The sequence below is a fragment of the Danio rerio genome, chromosome 1 (genome assembly GCF_052040795.2).
Source record: "Danio rerio strain M-AB ecotype USA chromosome 1, GRCz13ab, whole genome shotgun sequence".
Taxonomy (NCBI): domain Eukaryota; kingdom Metazoa; phylum Chordata; class Actinopteri; order Cypriniformes; family Danionidae; genus Danio; species Danio rerio.
The window spans coordinates 17927228-17945764 of NC_141021.1; the positions used below are offsets into that span (position 1 = coordinate 17927228).

The 18537-nt window shown below is 34.8% G+C and overlaps 1 protein-coding gene and 2 long non-coding RNA genes across 4 annotated transcripts in view; 2 read left to right on the forward strand and 1 right to left on the reverse strand.

The window, feature by feature from the left end:
* The window catches only part of LOC147846759 (uncharacterized), a 1232122-nt gene that overhangs the window by 837910 nt on the left and 375675 nt on the right, over window positions 1-18537 (forward strand). The window lies entirely within an intron of this gene.
* On the forward strand, window positions 647-17456 carry vps37a (VPS37A subunit of ESCRT-I). 2 transcript variants are annotated; one of them, NM_199990.1, is given in 12 exon segments: window positions 647-1091; window positions 4211-4285; window positions 4382-4499; window positions 7495-7592; window positions 7682-7892; window positions 10423-10493; window positions 11854-11981; window positions 13845-13903; window positions 14112-14180; window positions 14991-15134; window positions 16779-16877; window positions 16973-17456. In NM_199990.1, coding segments are annotated over 11 exon segments (1164 nt in total). In that variant the 5' UTR covers window positions 647-981; the 3' UTR covers window positions 16860-16877; window positions 16973-17456.
* On the reverse strand, window positions 5258-7787 carry LOC147846773 (uncharacterized). The gene is made up of 2 exons (XR_015476474.1): window positions 7084-7787; window positions 5258-5564 (listed from the first exon to the last, which is right to left on the reverse strand). It is a non-coding gene; the product is annotated as an uncharacterized LOC147846773 (long non-coding RNA).

Below are 18537 nucleotides of genomic sequence, written 5' to 3' on the forward strand. Positions count from 1 at the left end.
TGGAAACGTATAACTAGGCTAAAGTTAACCATTACACAACTCAACTATTTGTGTTTTTAATTTTAATAATTAAATTTATCTAAATTAATTTCCAATTAGACTTCTGTATATCTGAAATTATTCAGTGTATCAGTTGTGCATATTCTATAGTGACTAATCTATATAACTCACTTTCTGATACATTAACTTAGCGTTTATATTTAGCGTAATAGAAATAAAAAATATATTTTTGAACAGGACATTTAATAATCTAGGAGCGTTCTTCAAATGTATTATTTGGCCATGTATCGGTCAAACCACCCCGCCCACCCCCCATCCTAGAGAAATGATTCAAAGAAATGTGCTCTGTATCATCAACTATGTGGTGTACTTTTTTAGACCTGTCACTTTTTTTCTATTTTATTATTATTATTTTTAATTATTATTTATCAATTGCACATTTTACAAGAATGTAAATCTCAAATTATATAAATATCGAACTGTACAAATTCCCACAGTGCAAGTGTTGAACAAAAGACTCACATCATCACATTTATGAATGTAATATTTTGCCAGAAAAAATGAGATTCATATTGTAAGTTTCATTAGTCTTAGTTCTGTTGAGGCCATAAGACTAGACCTGTCTCTTTAAACTCCTCCCTGCTCTGAACGATGACGCTAGCAGCGCTAAACAGCTGACGTCACGCTCACACGGGTTGTTTTCTTGCGAGCTCGTGTACTTCAGACAACAGCTTAATCTATCATACTGTCATTAAAACTCAGCGCATTTTAGCGTCTTTCACAGCACTTACATTTAAGTTTCTTGTCCGCTAATTTAAGCGGGCGTTCGGTCGCTAATACTTCTCAAACACTACACAGGCTCGTGGCTAATGCTAATGGTGGCGTCGGGTATTTCTTGAATTTCTGTTTCATTTCGTCAGGCCTTTTCAAACTGACACCGCCGAAGGATTCAAGCGTTACTTAGCGTGTTGGCAGCCGAGAATGAACTGGATTTTCCCCTTGTCCAAGGGCTCTGGATCGATCCCTCCTCTGAACAGTTTACAGAAACAAAGACAGAGACAGATCGAGTCTCTCAAAGCTGCTCACTCCAAGTAAGTCTCTGTCCCAAACCTAGAGAGCTGAAAACCTAGATAGCGTTCAGATGTTTGGGATAAAAATAGTAAGCACGTTAGGATTTAAGTCAGTTGAAGTATACATGTGATGATATGAGCACTGATAACACGTGTTCGTTGAAACGAACAGTGAAATGAATCTTCCGGAATACTCGATTGGTGTTGTTGTTGTTATTGGTGTGTGCGTGCTCGCGCGCGCGTGTTCAGGATGTGCTGTACATGTTTCAGATTAAAGTATTAGCTCTTCATTGTTTACTCCAGATCCCTTCTTACTCCACAGAACACATCTTAAATTAGTGGCATAGTACACCGTGTGGCATTTCTTAAGAGATTGATGGAGCTATTTTGGGGTTGACTTCCCCCGTTCTGATTAAGTAACAATTACTAGTCATTTAGAACACAAGACTGACCTGTTTACGCAATGGCGTGATCTGTACCAATGATCTTTCAGTTTCCCAGAATGTGATTCGGAGCAGTCCGTTTTATAAACATACCGAGGGTTATTTTTGCAGTACAAATTGTAGTGTTGGGGGTAACGCGTTACAAGTAACGCGAGTAACGTAGCATTACTTTTATGAGTACTAAGGAACGAGTAAAGTAACGCAATAAAAAATCAAGTAATGATATTTGAGTTACTTATTAAAAAGTTTACTTTTTGGATAAATTAATGCGATAAAAAAAGTTTCCTGAATTAAAATTAGTGTAATGTTGAATCACACTCAAAAAAAAAAAGAGCTTTCTGTGGGAACAAAATCAATTGACCCTCCGCTAAGCCCCGCCCTCCTTAGTTACTGTTGCTACACTTGTCAAGCTTTCGTGCCTGGCACGTCTATTACAACGTATATGCGCCAGTGTCAGACATTCCCAGGGATATAATTAGTAATTTTTGGCGAAAAGGTGAGATATCAGAGAAAGCCAGACAAAAAAGGACTGCAGTAAGCATTACAGGGGTATAGTCACGACATAATAGGCAACCGATTAGAAAATAATTAAATCAAAATTGAAGCTAGGTTAGCCTAGCTGCCTCATACGCTGACCACTCAACAGCTTAGTTCATGCACAGCAGGATATGTGAAATTTAAAAATAATAATAACAAATTGAAACGTGATTTCTGTTTTTTAACCAAAAAGCCTGATAGACTATTGTTGTGCAATGAAATATAACGTTACTAACCGACAAGAAAACACGCATGGACATTGAGATAAAGTTGGTTTTATATTCACACATTCAAACTTTCTCCTTAATAATATAATTTCAGAAAAGTATTCTATGCAAATTCGTAATAGTGAAATCATATTAGCAGCCAATGACTATCAAAGTACAACATTATTCACAGTCAATGAAATAGTGCTAATAATGTTTTGAAGTCATACTTAAATGTGATGTCAGACTGAATATTCAAAGTTTCATGGTAAACTGTTACGGTAGCATATGACAAGTTGTCACTTAACGAATGTGCGAATATAAAACCAACTTTACCTCAATGAAAACCAAGATGGCCGAGCCTTACATTTCTGTGATGGAAGGATTCTCATTATCATAGAAGAAAACTGAATAGTCTCAATAGACAGTGATTTTAATAAACTTGTAAGACAAAAATACATAGATAGCAAACACATTGCTTTCAACTTTCATTATTCTGTATATACAGCGTGTATTGACCTTATTCTCCGCAGACGAGCGGGCGCTGCCATTTGAATCTTTTTAGCACGAGACTTACGGTCTCATTCACTGTTTGATGTTGCAAACTAATATTTCCTTGTTATATTATTCTACTTGGTTTGTATAGTCATGCAAACATTTGTTTGTAGAGCAAGTAGTTTGACCGTTTTTTGCCGTTTATTATTCCTTGTCATTTCTCCCATAGGCGACTGAAACGGAAGTTCTATGACAATCGCGAAAACAGGCACACTTCCGCATTTTAGAATAAGGTCAATAACATCAGAAAGTTCTCAGAAGATAACATTATTCTAATAGTTTTATTTTTTTATTTTTTTTTTAAGATAAATGAAGGTGTAGGTTATTGACCTTATTCTACAATGTGGAAGTTCGCTCGTTTAGAACTTCCTATTCAGTTGTCTATGGGAGAAATGACTAGGTATAATAAACTGCACAAAAGGGTCAAACTACTTGCTCTACAATCGTGTGTTCATGACTATACAGACCAAGCAGAATAATATAACAAGAAAATCTCAGTTTGCATCATCAAGCAGCATAACTAGTTGTTTTTAACGTCTAAAAATGAATGGAACTGACTGAGACCGGAGGTCTCAAGCCAAAAAGATTCAAACTGCTGCGCCCACTCATTCGTGTAGAATAAGATCAATACAGTGTGTCGTTAAATGCAGAGCTCCTATATTAAAAAAAAGGAAAAATACCTAGCATGTTCTAAAAGAGATCAAGTCTTAGGCATTAGTTTCCATAAAAAAGTACCTAATTAACACAACTAGTTAATTTTTTGTTGAATTACTCAATATTGTAAATAATGCATTACTATCAAAAGTAACTTTCCCCAACACTCTTTGTAGTTATAATAACTGCTTAACATGTTTTCTAGAACCGGTCTGTCAAACACGTAGCCCCGCCTCCAAATATTTATTGTTTCTGGTTGAGATTTATGAAAGGGAAAATTCACTCCAAAACATTTCAGTTTGCTCTTAATTTACTCTTCATTAGGCATGGGAAAGTCGTTAGTTTCCAGAATGTTCTTTGCCAGAAGAAAAACAGAGCATTCCTTCTAGGTTAGGAAAATGCTCCTGTTGTCTTTAAAATGATCATTTACCCAAATAAGAACATTCTGTGATCATTAGCTCAACCAAACCTTTATGAGTTTTTAATAACACAAAAGTAGATCTTTTGAAGAAAGCTAGAAACCTGTAACCATTGACTTTCCAAGTATTCTTTTTGCTACAATGGAACTCAATGGTTACAGTGTTTTAGCTTTCTTCAAAATACCTTCTTTAGTGTTCAACAGAATAAAGAACTCATATAGTTTCGGAACCTCTTGAGTGTGAGTTCATTTTCATTTACCGATGAACTATACCCGTCACAGAACTTTCTTTTTGGTAACCTTTCACCTTTTATAATGTCTCTATAGTATTGCAGAAATCCAGAAGGATGTAGAGTACAGACTTCCTTTTACTGTCAACAATTCAACTATTACTGTCAATATGTAAGTAAATATATATTTATTCTTAATTTATTTATTCAAACGCACCTGCACAGTTTCGGTATTAACATATTGTGTGATGTTGGTTGTTGTCTACAGCTTGCTCCCCCCACAGTTCCCTCAGGAGAAACCAGTGGTTAGTGTTTTTCCTCCAGTGGGTCATCATTTAGTAGACGGCAACAATGGAACAATGGTTACCAGCCCACTCATAGCTAATGTAGGTGTTTCTTAATTTTATTTATTTAGATTTTTAAAATAAAACCATTATTTGCATTTACCATAACTGTTTCTTTTCAAATATCCATGAAATCAAAATACAGAAAATATATATTTTTTAAATAGAATTTTGCTGTGTCTATTGTTAAAGATCTACCTGTGCATAAGATTTTTCACTGTATTGTTTTAAATTCACATACCTTCATAATCTACAATCAAAATAACCTCTTGCTACAAGACATTTCCTCTCTGATCACATGTGTACCAGTGTAGGTGCATAACAGCCTGTCAGTAATGAGAAATCACAGCAATAGCAAACATGCAAAATTTCAGATCATGAAATCTCGAATCAAGTCTTTTCTTTTTTGAAAAGCTATTTGAGTTAGATATACATTTTAATAGAGAAAAAAAAACTATAGCAAGTTCAGTTTAATTCAATCTTTAATATATTCCTGGTCTTATTCTGCACCATTTATCATTCAGTCATTAATTTTTCTTCAGCTTAGCTCCTCATTTATCAGGGGTCACCACAGCGGAATGAACCAACTATTGCGGCATATGTTTTACATAGCATATGCCCTTTCCAGCCGCGTTAAGTTCCTGATAATAAAAGATTAATTTAAGGCTGAAAAAGAATAGGACTGAATTGCTTTTATAGTGTAAACACTCTTGTGGTCAAATTTAATTCAAACAACCAATAAAGACCAGCTACTCCCTACATATATATTTAAAAGAACTGTTCTCAGTGTAGTTGTGTAGGTCTGTTTTTTTTTTTTTTTTTTTTTGTATAAATCTTTTCACTTTCGCATTCACATATAGACCATTTCAATGTGGTGATGTCATTGGCCAATGAACATTTCCTGCTTGTTGTCAAACTAGAGGGAATTCAATCATAGCTTGATATTAAAACAACATCAAGACATTATTTATCAATATGCAGACCTTTTTGGATTGTTAGGGTCTATAAAATTAAAAATGTAAAACAGAAAATACTTTAGGACCTTTGTTATTGTTTACATCCCTCAAAATGGTAGTTTGCAATATAAGAAAAACCAATACATACACACTAGGGATGGGAAGATTAACCGATATGTATCGATAGGCGGTCATGCGCGTGCACGATGCGAGTGCATCGGTAGAGCAGCAGAGGATGAATGAAATTTTGGAAGCAAATCGAGATGCATCGGTTTTTGCGAGATGCATCGATTTTTCCGAGATACAGCTTATATTTTTAATATAGAATGTATTTTTTATTTATTAACAAGTGTTGTCAACCTGCTTTTGGCGCATAATTTAATCGACCTACATAAAGTAAGCCTTAGCAACGGATTTGCGGATGTGCACACACTACAACTCAGTGTATCAGGTGTGCGGATGAAGCTAGTGGAGCGCCCTCAGAAAGCGCGAGAAGCAAAACAAACATTTTATTCCCCACTGAGTTTTAAATCTAAAGTATGGCAAGCAACATTATGGATTTAAGGATGGACGACATGACAGGACAGATGCAATTTGCAAAATGTGCCGCGCATCTGTAAAATACGCGGGCAGTACGACTAATCTGATATCTCACTTGAAGCGGCGCCTCGGTGTTGTTGTGAAAGCATCTTCTAATGTTTCTGCATCCCCGGCTTTCGCACTGCTTCAACCAGCTCCAAAAGTGGTGAGAAAAGCATTGAAAGTTTTTTTTTTCCATGCGCAACAGTTCTGTTTGCTCTACGCCAATAACGAATGCTATTGCATTGTTCATCTGCAAAGATATTCAGCCTAGTGTCACGGAGAACGAATGTTTTAAACACCTCCTCCTGTTAATTTTTATTTAATTATAATAATAATAATATTAATAATAATAATGATAAAAATAATTGGGTGTCACGGTGGCACAGTGGGTAGTTTGACCACCTCACAGCAAGAAGATTGCTGGTTTGTTATATTTTTATTAGCCTGTTGTTTACAGTGACAGTGATGTTTCAACGCAGCATAACACTGCTAGTTCACGACCTTAAGTTTTGAATAATCAGTGGCAAAATATATCTTTGTAAAACTTGTTTTCATAGTTGAAAAGTTAAATCACAATTTTTGTTGTGCAATGCTAAATTTATTTATGTTGAAAGAGTGCAAATATATATATATATATATATATATATATATATATATATATATATATATATATATATATATATATATATATATATATATATATATTTTAATATATATTGCACTTATACATTCTGTTTATCTTGAAAATACTTAAATAATATGTGCTATAGGTTCTAAAATGGCCCTCTACTGTAAACTGACACTCTGGCTCTGAGAGAAGAGCCAGTTTGTAAAAAAGTCTTGGTTTTGCTTGGTTAATAAATAATCAAACTCATTCAATGGCACAGCGTCCTCTTTCACATCATCTCATAAACTTGATCTAATTAGTTAGTGCTGAATTATCGCATCGTATCGTGATATGGGTGTGAATCGTATCGTGTTGCATCGCAATATGTCACAAATGTATCGCTAATATATCGAATCGTATTCTTTGTATCGAGATGCGTATCGGATCGGCATTATAGCTTAGATGCCCAACCCTAATACACACATATGTTTTCTCCTTAAAGAAATTTGTAAAGTGATCAAAAATGGAAAAAGAAGTTGATGTGAACAAAACATGTGAACAAACATTTTTCTCTCATCTACATCTAGTCTAATTCACAAAAACATCCATTTCAATGAGGTGATGTCATTGGCCCATGAACATTTCCTGCTTGTTATTAAACTATTTCATAACTGTAACAAGAGGCAATTCAATTATAACTTAATGTTAAAACTGATATCATAATATTATTTATCCATATGTGGCTCTTTTTGAATTCTCAGAAGTTATGGTAATTAAAAATGTAAAACAGGAAATACGTTGAGACCATTGTTTACATCCATCAAAATGGTCTAAGGTGTAAACAGTTCCATTAGCATAATATTGTACCATTTTCTTTTTTCCTTCTCTCTAGTTTGGAATGCATTCAGATTTAGGCAAAGTAATTCAGAGTTTGCTAGATGAGTTCTGGAAAAGTCCTCCGGCCTTGACGTCAGATCCCACCTTTCCTTAGTGAGTATTTATCACCTTCTTACTGCAAGTTAATTCACATCTAATAAGGAAGATCTCTGATTTGTGTTTTTGTTTGTTTTGCCCCTCAGTATGTACAAACCATCGGCAATGCCCCCTTACCCAACACAGAGCTTCCATTTTGTTCCTGCCTTCCAACCTCAGGATGGTCAGCGGCCGATTGGCCCAGCCCCTGTGCCACATGCAGGGATGGAGCCTCAACAAGCCCCTCCTAGACCAGCAGCACCAGCTTACGGACTCATCACAGACCTTCCACTTCCTGTACCAACTGCTGACTCACAGGTACCGCTTAGTCCAAGATGAGCTAATTGGTTTATTCCAATTCCAGTTACTGTATTTTTACACTCCTGTGTCTAGTGACACTTGCTAAAATTATGCGTGATTTTGAGTACTTGTGCTTTTTACAGTGGACAAAAAAAGTATTTGAATTCATTTCAGATGCCAATTCAAAACAAAACTATGAGATTACAGATTTGATTTGAAATCATTTGAATTAAAGTGTATTTTAAATGAATTTCTGAAGTCAAAAGTAGGATTCATAATATTGTGAATATAGCAAAACTGAAACTAGAGGTCATACATTTGTATGTGTCAAAAAGTTTATGATATTTGCCACCAGCCACATATCCTGGTTCAGTCACGAAGGTGCCTCGAAACTTGCTTTGACAATAATCCTTTTTTTTATATAACCCTTAAGGAGGATCTATACAATCGGTGTAAAACTGTGTGGTTTAACTGTACATCAAGTATCTGAGACTATTTATGCCCTGCTTTATTGAAGCCCAATTTCACCACATAAAAAAATGCTTTGTCCGAATCCTAATTATGGCATAAAAATGAAGAATTATGCAATAATCTTTATCAATCTTAATTATTGCATAATTATTTATAAATATGAGATAGAAGTAGACATTTTGAGACACTTAAGTCATATTTATGACATTAATCAAAAGTCAATTTACCTCAAAAATGTCAGAAAATTGTATTAGCATCTCATATTCATGACAATATTAAGGACTTCTATTAAGAGGTTCCTGTACACAGAGTTTATATGTGAAGTGCAGCGTAGTGCTCTGCAGCATCATTTTGCTAAACTTATAGGATTCAGTGAATTTCAGTAAAATGTTTTTATTTCAATATTAATATGTGTAACGTGATTGAGTGCTCACAACGGAGGTGCCAATCTAAATGCAGGTTTATTGAGAATGGTCAGGCAAGCAATGGTCAACACAGGGTAAACAGATCTATACAGTCAAATCCAGATTCATTGTCAAAATAACAGGCGAGTGGTCAGAGGGCAGGAAGCAGACTGGGATAAACAATAAAACAATCAAAACAAAGCAAGGGTCAAAACCGGCAAGGAAAAAGCAAGGAAAACGCATTGTAATGTCACAGAATGTCACGGACGTAAATGCGTCTGAGTGTCCTAATTGGTTTCACGTCAGCGAGTTCAAGACGTCTAGAAAGCTCTCTTTCCGGCAATCTTCCTTCTGCGTCCACACTGAGCAGCATTCTAGCAAATTAGCAGTAATGTTACAACTTCTATTTCTGGAAAATTGCCAAAACTAATTTACTTGTATTTTCAATAACAGTCTGTTCAAACATACAGACCTGAAAGCTTGAATAAACCATAATTAATATAAAACATCAACTAAAATGTTTAAAATATGATACATAAAATCATTGTAAGGTTTTAAGTAAAAAAAAAAAAAAAAAGTTATTTTATCTCAACTTTTTTATGTTTATCTTTTCTGGCATAGTTTTCATTTATCTAACTTTGACCTTGTTTTAACATATTAAGTCATAGTTACAAGAAGTCAAAAATGATTACAAAGTTATGAGAAGGTCAAGATTAAGTGCCCAGTCACACCAAACGCACTTATTGCATTGAGAGACACGTTCTTTGAATGATTAATAAAATCGATTGTTTTGCGCACTGCTTGTGCGCCCTTTGCACCTCGCGTTTTAAATGCCTGCTGCGCCTCATGTTTTTGTCGTTGTGAGCTGTGCTCTCGCAGTTGAAAAAGTTAACTCTAAGCAGAAAAAGCATGTTATGTCAGACGCGTCTCTTTTATTCTCCAATCAAATGAAAGCAGAGGCGGAGTTTCCGTTGAGACGACAGCAATGTCTGTGTTGTCAAGACAACTACAGAGACTTTTAAAGATGGAGGAGAGACTAACAGTTGTTGTTTTGAGTTATCCAAAGTTGTATGACTTTACAAATCTTGAATATCACAATATTAATAAATATAAAAATTTTTAACAATATCAACAGCAACACTCACGGACAAGACGCAGCTGATTCATGCCTTGCGATATAAAAAGCGCACCGCGGGGTGCCTCACATTTTTATAATGCAAAAGCGCATTTGGTGTGATCGGCCCCTAAGAATAATTAATCTTTTACAACTTTTAAATCAGATTCTAGTTATCTGATTATTTTGATATACATCACAATTTAGCTTGCCATATAATTTAACAAATTCTTAACAAACTCATAATTATTAATTACCAAATAATGATTGAACAAAATATTGGGCATATTTGTTTTTTGTCACTATAACACATAGCATATTTAATTTAGTTCTGAAAATGAACCATTTTTAATCAATCAACATTGCAATTTTTATGAACCAGCATTCAATAATGGAGTACATTACTGTCGCTTTGTTAAAAAAAAAAAAAAGATGTCTATCCAGTCTAATGCACACAGTCGGCATGCAAAAACGGACCCACAAACATTTTCTATTCATTAAATCAAAAGCACTGTGCAATAACCTATAAAGGCTCACTCTTGCTGTTCTTCCTTTGTAGTCTGGCCTGAATGGACACATATACAAGATGCCTGATATCCCAGATACATTTTCAGAACTATCTGAGATGAGGTACGGTACTTCAAAACATTTCTTGTCTTGCATCTGTTTTTTTCTGCTATGTTTAAGGTAGAGTGCTAAAACATGTCAGTAGCTTTTACCTATTTTCTTAAAGTGACCCTATTATACTTTTTCCAACATTACCTTTCATGTAGCACATAATATAGCTACTTGTGAGTGTAAAAGCTTTGCAAAGTTTCAGTCATCAAAGTACTCAATAAATGGAGCTATTTTCCCCAAGAATAAAAAGAACCAATTCTGAGCTGCCAGAAATGAGCTCATCAGTAAATCTAGTTTACTTCCAGTACAAAATATATGTATTTTTTAACAAATTTGCATAATGTCAGTCTATGGTCTTAATTGGCTGCCTACTGATAATGATTAATTTGACCCTTTAAGCACTTGTTGTAACTTAGGCCTTGAAGATTGTGGTTTGTGTTGTCGATAAGATGGTGTTTTCTGAGCTTCGAATGCAAGTACAAGTACTTTGTTGTACAAAAATCACAACAGACTGGGTCATCAGACCAATTTGAGTAAAGCAGACTCTCTAAAAGCAGTTTAGAGAGACTGGATCCTTAAACAAATTGTTTTAAATATATCGGATGAGATGATACTGTGCATATTTAAGATTAAAGTGACCTTGGATAGATGTAAAGTCTCAGAGAGTTCCAAAACAAAACTAGGAACATTTATAATGGCATAACAGACACTTAAAATGTTCCCTTTAACATTAAAAGGTGCAAAAAAAAGAAAATTTTAGAATTTATTACTTACCACCATGGCATTCCAGTCTCCTGAGACCTTCATTTATCTTTGGAACATAAGTTAAGATATTTTAGATGAAATCCGAGAGCTCTCTAATCCTCCATAGACCGCAGTGGTCCAAAGTGTTTTAAGGTAAGAAAAGGAACCAACAACATTGTCAAAACATTTAGTGTGGCTTCAACTGTAATCATACGAAGTTCCAAGAACGATTTTGTGCATCAAAAACCTGTAAAAAACCTGTTAAAACCATCAGATGAGGGTGTGCATTTACTATAGGCAAAAAGATGCTTGCATTTTGCACTGCTGACTCACCAGTAGTAAAACAACGTTGATCAAAGTCATTTTTACATATCTTTTGGCACACAAAATTGTTTTTTAAGCTTCATATGATTATGTTTTACCACTATTAGCTGAACCACTAGAAGACAGAGGAATTGTTTTGTCAATGTGTTTGTTTTCTCATGCCATCATTGTCTCTGGAAGTTCAGAGAGTTCTTGCATTCCATTAAAATATCTTAATTTTCTTCTAAAGATGAATAGAATTTTTATTTGAGGAGACCCTTTATTAACATTTTGTCATCTTTCTGGCGGGTTTGTGTGTTTGCAGCGTTTCTCAGCTGAAGGACATGAGCGATCAGGACGATGTGCTGTTGGACTTCTTTATGTGTCTGCCTCAACTCAAACAAGTCACCTCAGACAAAGAGGAGCTGGTCAACAGCATCGTAGAGATGGCCAGTGAGTTTGTCCAGTACACTACAGTTTGAGCCAATTATTATTTTCTTGATTTACATTTACATCTACTTTTTTTGGAGCAATCATGTCCGATCTGGACCCAAACAATCCGTCTGATGTTGCCAGAATGTTTTAGTTTACCCCAAGTTTTAGTATGTAAAATGTTTCAGCATACCAGAAATGTTTTAGTATGGTTTACATTTGTACTCAAGTTAGACAAGTGTGGTGCTTATCGACAAGAGAGGGCACCAATAACGGTCCATACACCATGCTAATCAAGCAATACAACTGTTTATTGCTGGTACACACAGCTGATATCAATTATCACAATAATATTCAATAATCATGAATCATACTCATGAACATAATTAATCAAAATACAACAAAATTGCATAAAAGGCTTATAAAGCGAAATAAAGATGAGATTACATGAATAAAAGACAGATAATGAAAACCCCAAGCAATTTGATACAAGTATATACAACCTCAGAGACGTGCCATCATTTTCCTCTTCAAAGACTGGGGAGCCCGTTAAAGTCACATTGGAAAACCAACACGTGTGTTCGAGAATGCCAGGCGATGTGCACTTATCCCACGGCTGAGCTTCCAATGTTTCAGCAAGAAACCCTCACCTTTATAGTCAAAATTTGGGTGCTGGCCAAAGGTCGGCCTATTAGTTAAGAGAGAAGGTTGAGTTGATCAGCCCCACCTTCTCTCTCAGCTGGTTGCACATTATTTGTGATAGCAAAGCACAAATTTGAGGATTGTAGTGTCAGCATGATTATGTAGAGTCAATATTCTACCTCCGGAAATTTGGAGAAAGGTAACCTTAAGGTCAAGAGACCCTTCTCTGGTCCTTTGGTCATGCTCGGGGGTCAATATTTTACCTCCGGATATTTACAGAAAGGCGTAAAGTTAATCTTAAGGTCATGAGACCCTTCTCTGTTCGGTTGGTTGTTTGTTGAGCGCAACAGAAGAAAAACTAAAAAATAACCCATTTGTTACACAGAACAAAGTGGCAATTAATAAAAAACTTAAGTTGTTTTGTAAAATGTTTCCCAGTTATGGAAGGGCATCTGCTGCGTAAAACATAAGCTGGATAAGTTGGTGGTTCATTCCGCTGTGGCGACCCCAGATTAATAAAGGGACTCAGCTGAAAATGAATGAATGAATGAAAGTTTTAAAAGATGTCAATGTAAAATAAATAGAAGATTAGAGTGAGATTGACAGCTAATTACGTCTCATAACAGCTCTAGATAAAGCCACTTCTCAGGTCATTTTTTAAACAGATTTTGTAGTGGAGCATTAACAGTTGCGCTCTGACCAAGGACACGACAAGTTGTACTTGTGAAAGCAAACCAAAAAGAAACTGCGCCACTGTAGCAAATTAAGCTCCCATTTTAGAACAAAGCACACAATCTATAATTCTGAAAAAAAAAACAAGGCTCAGTGGTATATTTCCTGTAATGGGAAATATGCACACAGACTTTAAAATATGGAAATGTGCTTTACAACAGTATTTTCAATAGTTTCACCTGCTGCTTCTGTTTAAACAGTCTTTCATCTTGTTTTATGCTTGAACAACTAATTGAATGTCTGTTTAACTGATTATATTTTATTTACATTACAACATCGATGCTGTAAAAGGAACCTTGTGAAATTGAAAATAGTCACATAAACCTTTCCCAAGACAAAAAAAAACAAGCTGTGTATATACTTCACTTAATTTATTATAGATAATTTAAGTCCTTATACCAGGCTTTAATACTCATTAAACTCGCTTTTGTCATACAGATTAATGTAGATGAGATCAGTGTTTTTAGACCAGCTTTGTAAGTAACAGAAGGAATATATTTTTACTTGCAGAGAAGAACTTGCAGCTTGAGCCACAGTTGGAGGGCAAGAGACAAGAGATGCTGTGTAAAGTATGTACTTTCACTAGCATTCATATAAATATTCGGGTCTAAAATAACAGTTTTCATGTAAATATTTTCCTTTTTGTAAATAATGATGGATGAATGTACTCAAATAAGATTTAACCCACTTTAAATTACAATCTTGTCAACAACCTTTTTTTGTTGAAAATGCAAAAAATATCTGGTGTGTTTGTTTCTTGTTTTTTTTCTACTGTAGTATGAACAGTTAACCCAGATGAAGTCTGTATTTGAAACCAAAATGCAAAGACAACATGAGCTCAGTGAGGTAAATACATTCAGAGTTGGAAAATAAATACTCTTTAGCATGCATTTATTATTTGCATATTTGATTTTGTGTCTGTAGGACAAGGAAATGTATTATCTGTTGGTGGTTTTTCTGCCTCTATTGTTTAGATTTTTTTGTCCTTTTTTTGATAGTTAAATTTGGTTTTACCTAGAAAAGACTAGGTAAATTATATGAAACAAAGCCTCTTATGTTCGCCAGGGGTGCATTTATTTGATAGAAAATAGTAAAAACTAATATTTTGAACTAATGTTTTATTTGTTTATTTGACATGGACATCACAATTCCACTGGACAAGTGTTTTAGCAAACTTGTTAGTTCTCAACACCTGTCCAAGGTAGACTTGACATTTAAAATAAAAAGATTAAAATAAAATAAATACATAAGCGCATTATAATTTACACACAATTGCTACAAGGCAAATGCAAAGGCAGCATGATCAAACAAACTAATAATAGACTATTTATGTACTAGTTTTCTGTTTTAATAATTTAAATAATGTATTCCTGTGATATCAAATCATCAGCTACCATTATTTCTGTTTTTAGTGATGCTTCATAAATGTTTCCAATATTTAGATTTGGTGCTTTTTTTGTTGTCTTACTGGTGCTTGGTTAATAATAATGTTTAATATGCATAAATGTTTTATTATTATTATTATTATTATTATTATTATTATTATTATTATTATTAACCATTGTTAAATAAATAGAACAGACAAAAAAGTAATGTCAGCATAATAAGTGAACAATTTAGCCTTTCTGGTAAATTTTTATTGTCCTTTTTTTCCAGAGCTGCAGTTTGAGTGCGTTGCAGGCCAGATTAAAGGTAGCAGCCCATCAGGCTGAAGAAGAATCTGAGGAGACTGCAGAGAACTTTCTGGAAGGAAAAACAGAGATCGACGACTTCCTAGCCAGCTTTATGGAAAAGAGAACGGTATTAAGCAACAATTCAACAACTCTTTCCCAATCGCTGATGGAGTTATCATTTTTCAGTTTTGTTTGATCTTCTAAAAAGGCTTTTTTAGATGCTAAAACAGGCAATATGGGAGCAAAGACAAGCAGTTGGCTCAATACCTAATGGCACACTAAACCCTTTTCCTATAAATCTGCACTTTTGTGAAAAAAGGGAACATTGACTGTCAGGAAGAAGTTTGCTCAGTACAGTGAGGATGGAAAGAGTGCCTTCTGAAACAGACACTCGCACATAGAAGCCATTGTAAGACTAAACGACAACTGCACATGAAGTGTGTAATTTGGGATTAGGCCCTAGAAGCATTGCTTACGCAGAAGCAACCTGATGTGATCCCCAGACATTAAAAGCATAACTGCTTAATATTACGGATTATAAAGCTGAAATGGATATATGAATGTACGAGCTATGGAGTTTGATGGATTTGATTTGTTCAGTCAGGCTTTTTAGTCATTGTTCTGAATCCAATCTGGACATAATTGATTGATTGTATATTTTTTACAATACTTGCTCGAAAGTTAAATGAGACCACTTGAAAATTCTTAGTATTTTTGGATTTACTGTATTTATTAGGTATAGGGTTTGAATAAAATGTTAATTTAGTTTATTATTATTATTATTATTATTATTATTATTATTATTATTATAGCACTTTTATAACACAAATTAAAAATATCGTCATTTTTCCATTATGGGTCAGAATATCAAATATCTTCATTTGCTGTGAAAATCAGGGTTATTCCACTAAATTTAGACTTCTTAACTAGTCCGACATTAAAACAGTTGATATTGTGTTGTCTAATTAAATATAAACATGTCTCTTAATGCTTTCAGTAGTTTAAATATTTACCCTCTGAAATGGAAGTTTCGGTTCTGACATGGAAAGACTAATCTAAAAAGACTTGGCCACCTGACCAATCAGAGCAGACTTGGCTTATGGAGGAGAGAGGTTTACAGACATTCATAGCCAAATTATTCTATTAAATGCATTTTAAATGACATTGTTTTGTGATCTCAGGTGCATTTAAACCTATATAGAGAGCTCTGACATAATATTGTGACACTTTATAATGGCATATTAGCAGCTATTTACAACTAGAAGCTCTTTTCTTTTGATATATTTATTATACAGTATGTATTATATGTTAAGACAAGATGTTATGTAGCAACTTTGGGGCATGAAAAGCTGATGTATATGCACAATATATTGATATTTTACTCATAAATGAAGTATTATTAATATTATTTCAGCATATTACTTTAAGGTAATTCTAGAACAGCCACAGAAATAATTATCAACATCGAAATTTTTTTCGGGATGTCACTCAGAAATCTATTATTGATGCAATAACAAAAGCTCAGTGATCAAATATGATACACTGTTTTGAAACTATAAACATGACTTCAACTTAATTCATCTCATGAGGCTTGTGTGATGTTCATGAGACATTATGTACTGTTACAACTTCCTGTAATAATAGGAAGTCAGCTGAGAAACCAAACTAGATTTGTCATGCCATTTCATTGGGTCTAATTATATTGTGTAATGTGAAATACTAGCTTCCTAAAAGTTGCATTGTTTAATGCTTTTTCAACAATTTCTTTTAGCTATGTCATAGCAGAAGAGCCAAAGAGGAGAAACTCCAGCAATGTATGAACACACACGGACAGTTTCCCGCCACACTTTAGATTTAATATCCCAAGAAGGTAATGTCCAGTTACTTCACTCATTTGCTTGTTCTACAAATATGTTTTCAACTCTTGCATTAATAATAAACAGTATATTATATGATTTATCGCAGGTTTGGGATCAATCTACCAGCAGACCGGTGGGTTTGAGACAAGCAGCGCATCTTGGGGTTTACAGTCTGGATTGGGCAAATATAAAATGCACACCACACAGATTTTGGCACCATTCTGTAATGAAATAACAATTATTTGTTTTGCACAGAATTCCTAAAAAGTGTTACGCTCACGCTGGTTAATTAGAACAGATGTGAGCACGGCCCAGACTTGACTGTGAACCAAAGGCTGTAATCAGAAGAGGGCGATCTGTTCTTAATAGTGTTCAGAAGCAGAAACCGAGTTCTAAGCTTATTAGTTGTGACAAATGGGATTGGGCCTTGTAAGCACTTGAAGATGATTCTCAACAATGTTAATGCTGCCGTAAACGTGCGACAAAAAACATACTGTATTTAATAATGTTGATAAAAAAGCCTTTATTATAATTAGACATTGTATTATATGTTTATTTAATTTGATAGGTTAATAAAACATTTAGAATAATCCCTGTTGTGGTTTTGCATCTTGGGTGACATTCGTGGTTGTTTTCAAATAAAACGTCTTTAAAGGGCCAAGAAACCCCCACCTCAGCAGGGTGTTTTGACACCTCTAATTTGAAAAAGGTCAGGAAAATGGGTGAGTCCAGCTTTGATTAGGTGGGAGTGGCAATAGAGGGAAGGGTTTGCTGAAAAGGGGTAGTTTCATTGCATGCACTAAAGCTGATTTTCACAGAGGCAACACAGACATAGGGGGTGATAGACAGTGATTCAGATAGCAGATCTAGAAGATTTCAGAGCATAATATTGTAGTGATATTACTGTAAACTTAGTCACTAAATCATTTTGACTAAGGTATGTCTTTAAAAACTGAAAGAGTGCTGCTGACGATCCTCACTAACTTTGCCATCTCAATAAACATAAACAAAGAACACTGATCACACACTTACCAAATATTTAAAGAACGGACAATCAACACGAACTGGAACCGTTTCTTTTTTTAAAAGGAGACAAGTGGCAAATCCAGATTTCTCCATGTCCAGATTTGAAAAGCTCTCTGGTAAAAATTGTTCCTTATAAACATATTTTTGTCGTGTGTTAGCAGACCAATGTAATCCAACTGCTGGGTCCATAGTGAGTCCAATGGTGAGCTGTGCTCTCATCGCTGGGAAATGGAAACAAAACCTTCATTGCTGCACATTTATAAGCGCAACACTGACGACCCATGTCTCCAAACTATTCTTCTACTACTTGTTTAAATTGCAGTTGGCAACACAACATGGCATTTCTCTGAACACTGCAGCTGTTAAAAGTAGTCTTCGAAGCTATATCATGCATATGAATGAAGTTTTTCTCATTCACAATAGAGCATACTGATTGGTTCAAACCTATTTTTTTTCATAAATTATTGCCCAGGTGGGCTGAAAACTCAATGGCGTCTCTTTGTACCCCAGACATCCAGCCAATACAGACATCCAATCCCCACACTGGAATTTACACAATGATTTTATCACCGTGACGTTGCTTCCAAAATTTGGAAAATTAACCGGAAATAATCTGAGAGATCGAATTAGCTGTAAACAACGAAT